We start from the raw sequence: 12,179 nt of genomic DNA on the forward strand, positions 1-12,179 counted from the left end.
CTGACCATCTATCAGCCCATCTCACATCTTTACCCTCTGCTTCACTCCCTGCCATCTGCAAACATGCTTGGGTTCCCCTTCATCTTAAAAAAAAAAACAAAAAAAAACCCCTTCACTTGACCCTGACATCCCTGAACTACATGGTGCTGACTAGAATCTATTCAGGGTTCTGCAGAGCAGAAGGAAGCTAGAGGTAATTGGAAGAGAAGAGAACACATGGAGGTGCAACACAAAGCAGTAGGTGCAAATAACACAAATTAAAGGCTACATTTGTGTAGAGGAGCAAGAAAGGATGCTAGGATACTAAAATAGAGTATCCAGCAGTGAAGAGGCTTGGGCAGCTGGGTGGCATAGTGAATTGGAATTCAAATTCAGCCTTGGACATTTACTAGCTGTGTGTGATCCTGGGCAGGTATTTCCTGTTTGCCTCAGTTTCCTCATATGTAAAATAAAATGGAGAAGAAAAATGGCAAACTATTCTAGTATCTTTACTAAGAAAACCATAAGTGGGATCATGACACAACACAACAGAAGAGATGTTAAAAAAACAAAAACAGATTAATTCAAAAGCAGAAAAGATTTGCCAGAGAAAATGATACACATCAAATGCCCAGAAACAAACAATATGGTTAACATTCCAGTGTATCAAATGGAATATTAATTAAATATTTCCACATATTTGTTTCTCTGTGCTTAGGAAATAAATAAATAAACTGAGAAACTACCATCAAATAATGTCCAAAGAATAGCAAAGAAAGTGAAACAGTCTTCAAATAGAGAATAGGTGACCATTTGTTGATTATATGATAGTGAGAATTCTTTCCAATATTAGTTGGAAGAAATGGCTACTGAGGTCTCTCAAATTCTGTGATTTTGCAAGAGAAAAAGAAACTTGAATATCAGAGTCATGATCAGAACAGGACAGAAATTGTCAAATCTTCATATCTATCCCTAACCATTTCTGCTGATGTCCAGGCTCATCCAGACTGGATGTCCAGTCGACACATATGCAAATCAGGACTAGAAATCAGAATAGAAATCAGTTGTAAGTCTCTAGGAAATATACAGTAATTATCCCTCCCCCCCAAAAAAAAAAAAGAAAAAAAATGCAAGCTGAAACAAAATGAAAATCAAAAATAAGAATGATCTTTAGGAAAGTAACTAACTCCCAACAGTGCCTGTACTTCTCAACCCATTGACATTAACGAGAAGTCAATTGATTGTGTATTTAGTTTTGTTTGAGAACAGATTTTGGATTCAGGTTTGGAGCATAGGAATGTCACCATTAAGATGTGTTATCAACTCTAGAAGCCCAAGATGGTTAGGATGAAAACCAAGGGCAAGTTTATAGTGCTGCTCAGTAAGGCAAACAGTTTTTGGGAATTTCTCAAGCCCACTGTGGCAAGACTGTAACACACCTAGCAATGTCAAAGAGCTCTCCGAAACATTCTACATTGGAGGACAAGGCATGGCAGCCCCTTTCGCAGTTACATTTATAGTTACAGAAAAGGACTCTGGCCTCTTCAACAAAAGAAAGTAATTTTTAAAAACTCATACCATACACACAACAGATTCCAGGCCTTTAATCTGGTTCCTTCTACGTTCCCTTGCAGACAGTAATCTCTGTGAAGGTAAAGGATCATCTTCTAAGGGAGAATACCTCTCTCCATTAGTCCCTGAAAAATGTAAAATAATGGAAAGAAATGTTAAACCCTCAGCTACATGCAAGTCTTTCTACTAAAAAGCTTCCATTTGACAGCATTTTTGAAATTTCAGTTGTATAAAGATCCTCATGAATTCAGTGACAATAAACAGAAACTTAACTTAATAAACTTAATAAACAGAAACTGCTAACTTAAAAGTGATCAGTCTGTCATTGCTACACAGTAGAGGATATCCAGTTTTTAATAAGGCAGACATTCACATATTCAAAAACTTTAATTCAAAGATTATTTTATAGCCAAATCTCAACATTTTACCCCAATGTAAAATATTCCTATGCTTAAGCTGAAATAAAACATAAGGGGAGAATAAGGCTGTTTCAATTTTTAACTCTGTTTATATGCTATCTTGAAAAAGATCATCCATGCTCTCTCCTCAAGATCTGTTAAATATTTATTTAGTCCCTAATATAGATGATACCACAAATGGTGCTAGTTTTTGTGAGGGATATGGATTGTTTTTGCCCTCAGAAAAACCAAGGAGAAAATGATCTTTGAGGGAAGCAAATTGGCACTAAGTCTTTACAACTAAGTCTTTACACTTCTAAGGAAATATCAAGAATGATTCTGCCAGAAAAGGAAATGAATTTGTTCTTCTGGTTCTAGGGGACCAGAAGCTCTGACACACTGGGGGGCCTAGCATCACCTAAGCAGACCATGTGTCCCAGCGTGGTACAGTGGAAAGATGGCCAACTCTAGGGTCAGAAGAATTGGATTTAAGCCCTACCTCTGCCATTAGATGTGTGATATGGGGGAAGCCAATGATAAAACAGTAAGATTAGACTGGATGACCTCTAGGATGATGCTTCTAGCTAAAGATCTATGATCCAAGAATATTCACCCAAGAAAGGGGATAGGGAATATGTTTACAGAATAGATACAAATTAGAAAAGGATAGATCACAAACAAACGTGATCCTCTGACTATAAGGAGAGCTCAGTGATCAGATAAGGCTGATGTCCATGTTCACTTCTCAAAGACAACACACACACACCACACACACACACACACACACACACAGCAAATGTCCAGTCAGACTATCCCTAAGTTACTTGCTAAATGATGACTTCAACAAAATTCTGAAAATAAACCTCTACGCTAGCCATTTCCTGTAAACCCTAGGACAAAAAAACCCACTACAAATAATTCTACATAGGGCTCTATTTTTCATTTGTAATGACCATCAACCTAAAAAACCATATGACTACCAGCATGCCAAGTCAAATACAATATGACATCTTAACACAGAAATGAGGTTATTTTAAAGAAACAATAAGTATATGTGTTAGAGTATTGGCTGAAGAACCACACTCTTAATATGTACTTTAGAGATTCTGGGGGTCAGAAACTTTCCTGCTAGGCGGTTTACAACCTATGCAAAATTCTATGGTCAGCCCTACTTTATCACATTCAAAATTGCACCCTTAGGCCCCTCTGCCTTTACAGGCAATATCTGACATCCTTCAACTCAGTAATGATAAATTACTGATCAAGTATCAATCTAAAGTTTCTTAACATATAATTCAAAAAAATTGAAGGTGAGAGATATGGAAGAAATAGATAAAACTTCCTCTTTTCCTTCATTCCCATGAATCCAGAGACTGACTTCAACAAGTTTCCTGAGGATAGCTTCCTCCTATGAGTAATCCCTCACTGTCCTTGCCTTCATAACCTCTACTAAGGAACCCATGGTATTGCACCATGAATTTCTCTGACATGTCTATACAACACAAAGACACTCACCCCATCTCCAATGTTTCAAAAGCTTTCTGACTTCATTTTGTCAGTCATTTTACTGTGAAATGACAGACATTAGCTGCTGCAAATGTGTCCTTCAATATCTCATTCTTGCCTCTGAAAAGACTTAGCTACAGGTGGAAGATTCCAGAGTCTAGGGAAATTTTTCTCCCTGCCTGGTCTGACTGGCAGATTTCTTCGATTTAGCAATAAGCAGAGAACATACTCCTCTATTTTCCATAACTAAGAATATACATTTTTCTCCAACAAGTACACTTTTCTTTTCGTATAACCATCTGTGTTTTATAAATAGTCATCTTTGTATTCTGTTTCATACAAAAATAATGGTAAGAAATTTCTTGTGACAGGCTCAGGGTAGATGTCTTCCACCACTGTTATTTGGCTGCTCATTTCACTTGTTCTTAATGCAATATTATCTGTCCCAGAACCCAGACTGGTGAGTAATGAATGATCCTTTCAGGTTCCTAAAAAATTCTATTCTAATTTTTAGTGTCAAAAGTGGGATTTTTGAGGCTAGCACACCCAACCCTGCCCCAGGGAATAAAGATGGACTGAAATGAAAATTTCCTAAGGCCAGGTAAGGATTGTTTTTGCCTCAAAATTTACTCAAAAAAGGGTTTAAATGGCTGATGTTTTGGAGGGAATTTCTGAAGGAACAAAGAAATCTTAGACTTAGGATCTCTTTTAGACTAAAAGGAAAGCTTAGTGTTCAACCCTTAGTACATAAACCACAGACCAGGGCTATGCACTTCTCCTGGAGTTCATATGCCAGCGTGGAAAGGAATTCCTTTTTCTCTATGACCTGAGCTGTTGACCATTGTCTTGCATTATTTATGTGTTGTTTTTGTTGCCATGTCCATGGTCTGACAATCCAATCTCTGCCAGAAAAAGTATCTTTAGGGAAAAGATCCAAGAAAAGCACCTGGCTCAGAGAGGATAGGAAGAGAAGGTCTGAGCATTCTCAAAAGAATGAAAAAGGCACAAAATACTCCCATTCTTAGGCACACCTTTAGCAACTATGAGTAGAAATTATTTCCAAACCAAGAAACTTATCAAAAAGTCTAAATATTGAGGACTTAAAATTTTGTCATGCATCTAACACATATATATATATGAATATTCTAGTCACTGATAAACATATAATGACAGGAGTTTTAGTCCTGTTAAGTTAATCTAATGTAAGAATTTATGAACATTTCCCATTTTAAGCAGAACAAAACAAAAATTAGCAAAAGAGCACTGACATCTTAAAGTGAAAAATGACAAGAGACACAATAACAAAGGAAATCATTTTTTCCAATGTGCAGAAATTGATGGCATCATAAACTAATTAGATACTAAATTTGTGATTGAAATGTAATTCCCTCACATTTACATTCAAATTTACAAATGGGAATTTTCAAATTGTGGTTTCAATGTTTTTGTTTTTGTTTTACAAATGCTTAATCTTAGTGAGCTTTAGAAATGCTACTTTGTAGAATTAAAAAAAAAAAAAAAAGAAAAAATTTTTTGAAGATTACATGAAAACAACCCTCAGACCTTTTTATTACTCTTTTTTCCCTGGAGAGTCACAGACTGATTGGTTGATAGTGATATAACAACACTTAATTGTCTAATTAAACTAGAAGCAAAGTTGTCTAAAAGAATTTGTAGACCAAGAAACACAAAGCAAAAGTTTACAATTAATTAAAAACTTGTAAATAAACTTGTATTAATTTGCAAAGGAGAGATTGAGTAGAAGACTAATTGTATAAATAGATTGAGAAATAAAGGCAAGAGAAATTGAAAGAAAATAGTTAAAGTTAAATGTCAGAGTAAAATGTGACAGGGGTGCCATTACAAAGAAAAAAGTTAGGAAAAGATATAGGAGAATGGGTACAATGATAAAGAAAATTGGCAGCAGACAAATATAAAATAAAAAGTTTGGATTTGCAAAAAAAGAGAAATTTAATTAAGTGTTTCGATCTTTTTAAGATAAGAAAGATATGAGAAATTTTCTCTTCTGGTAAATTTGTAACAAGAAATACGTGTTATAAACAATTCTGAAATTTCTCATGATCTCTGAGATTTGGATATTCTTTTTGACATGGAAAAACAGAACCACTGACAACAGCCTATCCAATTGTTTTTACTAAATGGAAAATATAAAAATAAATTTGCAGCATGGATTAAACACAATATACTAAAATTTTGTACTCAAAGAACAGAATCAGAAAGGCATATTCTAGTCTTTAGGAGGAGAGAATGTTCTGGATTTTGTAAAGTTCTCCATATTTTTGCTTCATCACCACCATAAGCTTTATTGGAATAAGCTTCCTATTTTGTTGTTCAGTCTTTTAGTCATGTCCAATTCTTTGTAACTCTGTGAACCCTACTGTCCATGAGATTTTCTTGGCAAAGACACTTGCAGAGTTTGCCATTTCTTTGTCATTTCTTCTCTAGTAGACTAAGGCAAACAGACGTTTAAATGATCTGCCAAAGGTCATAAACCTAGTAAGTGTCTGAGGCTGAAATTGAATTCATGTCTTCCTGTCTCCAGGACCAGTGCTCTATCCACTGAGCCAAATATGAGCCACCTCTAATATCCATTCATAATTTAATTACTATGTAAGAGAGATTCTCATAGACCTTACAAGTTATAACAATACAAGACTGTCACATTAAATCTGTGGCTACAAACTAATTAAAAGTAGTAGGCCCTGAGATGTGAACTGCTCATAATAAATAGTTCTTAGAAAAATTGAGATTTTGAAAGATAACAGTTGTAAATATAGATCCAAATGTAACTAAGTTTATGCTATTCTGATGTACAGTGAGATGTGTTCTCATTATAGTATAATTGGTGATGTCTGATTTCCTACAAGAAGACCTTAAGGAAAAATACACTTTATATTTGTCACTAAGACAATATAGTTAGAAAATACAAAAATAAATTTGTTAAAAGTATAATTGAATGAAAATTGCTCTACACTGATTTTTAATGCAGTCAATATAGAATGCCAAAACATATAAAACAAATTCATTTCCTATGTTAAATAATTCAGGTATGCATTCAATTAAATTGATGTTATTTGACTGGCAAAAAATTTTGTTATTATAAAGTTTCTCTATTTTCTTATACTGTGAATTTTGGGAAACCAAAGTGTAAGTAATATTGTTAAGAGGATGTCACTATTGTAGCATTAGAAAACAAACTCCTTTGTTTATAATTTCCCAGCATTCAGATTAGAAAAGTTATTAAAGACTGTTGTCATAAGGCTTAAAACCTGTCAAATGTTTGGGTATATTTTGCTTAATTTATTTATTGTAGTTCCAGTACAAAAAACCTTGTAAATTCTCCTTCTCTCTGCACTTGCCAGATTGTTTGGTTCTTTCTATTTAGGCAAGGTCATAAAATCTTCTTTTGAACCAACTCAGTCTCAACAGACCCCAGTTTTGAATATTTTATTTTTGCTTTTAGAGTTAATATGTAATAACTTATGAGATAGGATATGTTAGTCTGGAGACTCTCAGTAAATAGTCAGCATTTTTCTGGGTTCTGAGTAAACCATGATATATTCAGTATCTATGTAGAATTCCAGAATGTCAATATTTTCTTGCTTTCTAATGATTGATAATTATCACAATGAACTTAACGAAAGATGTTTTAGAAAGCCCTGATAAATTTTCTTATTGTAAAATGTTAATGCAACAACATGGAAAAATAAAATAACTACATGGATCTAAGTTGTAATTAGTGAAATTACGATTTGAGCTAAAATCTTAAGATTGTAATTTGTTATTATTCTGAGTTTTAATTCAGGTATAACTTCTGAAACATCCTTAAGTCAGTAATATATGATTCGAGGGAAATGTCACAAGCTGCTCAAAGAGACTGAGTCATGTCCAATTCTTTGCGACTCTACAGACCCTATTGTCCATGAAATTTTCTTGGCAAAAGCACTTACATAGTTTGCCATTTCTTTGTCATTTCTTCTCTAGTAGATTAAGGCAGGTAGATTAAGTATTTTTTATTTACAAGGGCAAATCTATGCATGGAAAGGTTGAGAAGATCGCCTTAAGAAGACAATGACAGAATCTTCTTTACTCAGTTTCCTCACTGTGCTGTTTCTTTTTTCAAGAGGAATATTTCCCACATCTGATAATCCTAAGTTTGGCTATAATACCCTGTGAATAATATAGAACTTTGATGCATAACTGACTTATCCTTGAAGGAATACTCCTGATATTACTGTAACTGTCTCTCTTCTTTCTTTCATAGGAAATCTCTGGTAGGTCAATTATCAAGATTCTTTTTTATATAATGATTTTTTTGCTGCAATAGTCAGGCATTTCTTAAGTGCTATAATGGGATGCAAGTATAAGTACCTTAATGTTTTTATTTTTTACTATTCTAATTTTATGAGCATTATTTATTTCAACTTCCTAATCAATTAAGTAGATGAGCTTAGCTTGCCATTCCTTGCTAAAAAACATAATACTAGGTCTACACAGGATAGATTTTCTAGATGTTATATTTTCTTACCTAGTTGTAATCACTGAATGGGCCACTGCCTCAGACAAACTGAGACCTGTTAAAGATCTTAACTTAAGAACACCAAGATCTCCCACTGATTCCAGGGTCATCTTCATTCATCCTGATCTTTACCTGGGTCACGGGACCCAGATGGCTCCTCCAGAGAAAGTAAGACTGCTTGACTCTGTGTGTGACCCTCACTTAAATCATTTGCATGTCATGGTCTTCTTCAAGAACAAAAGGCAAACAAGATGATTTGAAGATAACAAACAAATAAAGGGGAATAGGACAAAGAGGTGATGTGATAAAGATGCAAAAGTTTTAAAATTCTAAGGTAGTAAACTGTATTTAAGAAAAGAAACAAGATTAACTGTTTCCAAGTGAACTAGAATATATGATTGACTTCCAAATGTTTATTAAAAAGTCAAGTAAAAATTATGGTCTTAAGATGATTTGAAAATTTTTTTAACCTTGGAGATAATAAAAAGCAGGACTGAAAAAGATAGAACAAAGTGTTGAATTTTTTTTATGTCTGACTGATAATTTTTGGAGGGAGCGAGGAATAAGTATTGCCTATAAAATACATAGGCTTTGACTTTTATATATCAGATAGATAGATAGATAATACATATTATCTATAAATTCTCAAAATGGATTAAGGATTTTATATATAAAACTGCTTTAATTGCTGTAGAAAGGAATCCAATTCCTCATGCAACTTCTTTCAAATTCTTCCTCTAGCCTACAGATAATATTATTCATATCATATTGCAAGAGTCAGGTAAAGACAGAATGAGCAAGTGGTATATGAAAATAAAATCCTCTGAAATATTCAGAGAATATTCAAAATTATGGGTAGACTGCATTGATGTTCTTCCTACAGCTCTACTATTTATAAGGTTAGCTCTATAAAATCTAACAGGTTTTATCCACATCAATTAATTACTAGAAGGCCAATGTAATTAATTTTGTCAGATTTTATTAAATCATAGTAAATCTCATCTGTAGATTTTTAGTAGCTTTACCTAGAGAAGTGATGGTCAAGGAAATATTCTCCACAAACGTGCCTTAATCACAAAGATGAAAAGGCCCATTCCATATTCTAACAATAAGTAACAGCTCAATTAAAAACACCAGAATATTGATTCAGGGATGCAAAACTCTTGATTTTAAGTAGGCCAAATCAAATCTTTTATTAACAATGTCAAGGATTACTGATACCCATGATGCAAAAATTTCCAGGGGAAGAGGTCTCTTAGAAGCAAACAACTTCATAAAATAGACAGCTAAACCCAAAATGGAACAAAATCCTATTCTCTAAATGGATATTAAGATGCATTCTGTTTCTTTTTGTCCTTTTGATTATATGTTTATCGTCCATTTTCTAATAGAGTATCCCAGCCTTTTGGAAAGGTTTAAGATCTAGGTTGTTCAAACTGCTTTTGTTCATACATTTATTGAAGTATAACTGTTTGCTAGTTAACATTTAAGAGAATGTTCTGGATTTTGCTAATGTTTTGCATCTTCTTGTTTCATCACCATCATAATCTTCATTGGAATAAAGTTCCTATTCTGCCATATAGACAACGGACTTGAGCCTTTTGTACAGTGAATTTATACACTGAATAGTATAAATGTGATACTTCCAGGGAAGTATCAAAGGGAGGAATTGTAAGAAGTGAATTAAACTACCTCTCCCTACACACTCCCCCTCCCCAAAAAACTCTAGAGACTATATACACTCAGCAAATTTCCCAAGGATAGTTACTTCCCATGAGTAATGCCTTTTCATAACAGCCCTAGTACTAGAAAACCCTTTGTGTTGCATCATGAATTTCCCTGACATATTTGTATATTTCAAACATAGCCCACTCCCCCTCCACTGTTTTTATAGCCTTGTTTTGAAGCGTACTGACTTCAACTTGTCAATTATTGAGAGCTGAAGGACAGCAGCTGCTTCACATGTGTCCTTTAGTGTCTCATTCTTGCCTCTTATCAATCAGTACAAAAAGACTTAGCTTGCTGCATATGGAAGATCCAAGAATACTAGGAAAATTCTCCTTACTTTGTGGTCCAGCAAGCAGATTTTTTTGATTTAAGTCTACTCAGATAACTCCTTTATCTATTTCTCAAAATTAAAAATAAAACAAAATATTTTTCTCTAACAAGTGTGCTATTTTTTTTTGTAATCACCTGTTTTATGAAGTGATTCATCTGTACTTTTTTAAAAACAGAAATGTTGCACTGAATTCTGTCTTAAGAAAAAGTATAAGTAATTTCTTGTGCCAAGCTTATCTACACTGGCTATCAGGAATAAGTGGCTTTTCACTTTACTCTTATTTGACTCTTTTATCCTTTGTTGTTCACTCACCTAACACTTTGTGATCCCATTTGGGATTTCCTTGGCAAAGACATGGGAAGAATTCACCACTTCCTTTTCTAGCTCATTTTATAGATGAGGAAACTAAGGCAAACAGGGTGAAGTGACAAAGCCAGATCTGACCTCAAGAAGAGGTCATCTTCCTGACTCCAGGTCTGACACTCCAACAACTACAATACCTAGGTGCCCCAAGTGACATCTTACTTTATTACCTGACCCAGGCCTTAAGAGCCAAGATTAATGACAACCAACATCATGAGCCATAATCCCCAGATCTGTTTGTCAAATACTAAATGATGAACACTACAATTTCTTTCTTCCTTACCCCTTACTATATGACACAAGAGTGGAAAAGGTTTTGTTACACCTATTCTACTGATGTCATCTCATGTTATCATGAATCAAGGATTATAATATAGAATAATCAATAATAATCAACAGTTATCTTTTATTAATACTATCACTGCTCAAACTGTAGCATTTTACAAATCCACATGTAATTTAAAATAACAATAATAATGGTGTACATTTCTATATTATTTTGATTTATACACCTCTTTTCTGACCACAATTACGAGATAGGCAAGTGAGTAGACACAAAGTGATTTCTCTATGGTGAGAGCCAAGATTCACAATTCAAGTGAGTTTCCTAATTCCAGCTCTATTTACTGGCTCTTTCCATTATGCAAACTTCTGACTGTCTTTGTCAGGAATTTTAAAAACATTAGATTACATTTGGAAAGAATTTTGTAATAGAGCACTGAAGCTGGAGTTAGAAAGACCCCAGTTCAAATCTGGTTCAGACACTTTACTGGTTGCCCCATAAGTTAGTTAGCCTCTATTTGCTTCAATTTCCTCAACTGTTCAAAACAAAGGATATTAACAGTTCTTAAATGCAAGGTTACGATGAAGATTAAATGAGATGACACTTGAATAGTTCTTAGCAGAGGACCTCATGACTAATATACTCAGGCCCTTCTAGGGCACAAGCTTCTTGAATGTCAGGCTTGGTTTCTTCCCTCTACTCCAAGACTCCCTATCTTTCTCTAAGGCTCAGTTCAGGTCCATCCTATATAAGACATTTGCTGATAAATCCAGTTATTAATGCTCTATCCCTTTTGCCATTTCTTTCTATTCCTATTATTTTGTAAATACTTTACATTTATTTTTTCGTGTATTTGTTTTAATTGTCAAATAGAAAGAATATAAGCCTTTGAATATAACACTTTTTTATGTACTTTATATCTTTGGCACTGAGCACAATGCTTGGCACATTTAATGAATGCTTAATGAATTTGTTGAATGTTTGAATCTCTAAATACATAGCTTAGGGACTGGTTCAAAAATATTTATTAAATTGTTATTGGATAAGATAAGCTATATTTCAAAAAAAAATGGATAAAACACTTATATTACAATAACCATATTCATCTTAATTTTAATGCAATACATATTCACACAAAAATCCAAAAGTAAATGAAAAAGATAAAATGATCAATCATGACTGAAAAGAAGATATATGAGAGGATACTTCCAATCCATCACTTTGTGAAAGGGAAGTTAACAGATGTTTTATAATATACCTTAATTACTTGTGTTGATTTCCCCCCTCTTTTTTGTCTTTAAAAAACACTATTGGTTATATAGGATGGCTCTTTTGGGGGGGGAGGGGGGGAGAGGTCCTGGAAAAAATTATGATGGTATAAAAAATAAAAGACATCAATGAAAACTTATTTTTAAATTTTAATACAACAAACATTGAATTATTCTATTAGCTTAGTAATTTGTTAGAAATTTACCTAAA

At 33.8% G+C, this 12,179-nt stretch overlaps 1 protein-coding gene across 9 annotated transcripts in view; it reads right to left on the reverse strand.

Annotated features, from left to right (window-relative positions):
* CSPP1 (centrosome and spindle pole associated protein 1) overlaps positions 1 to 12,179 on the reverse strand; it is a 123,119-nt gene that overhangs the window by 9,189 nt on the left and 101,751 nt on the right. For all 9 annotated transcript variants that reach the window (XR_007949305.1, XM_051970079.1, XM_051970085.1 and 6 more), the window contains one exon: positions 1,558 to 1,676. Coding sequence is in view for 8 of the 9 variants with exons in the window: in XM_051970079.1 (XP_051826039.1) it covers positions 1,558 to 1,676 (119 nt within the window). In the remaining variant the exon portion in view is untranslated. The remainder of the gene's footprint in view (positions 1 to 1,557; positions 1,677 to 12,179) is intronic.

This window comes from Antechinus flavipes, chromosome 1 (assembly GCF_016432865.1).
Source record: "Antechinus flavipes isolate AdamAnt ecotype Samford, QLD, Australia chromosome 1, AdamAnt_v2, whole genome shotgun sequence".
NCBI lineage: Eukaryota > Metazoa > Chordata > Mammalia > Dasyuromorphia > Dasyuridae > Antechinus > Antechinus flavipes.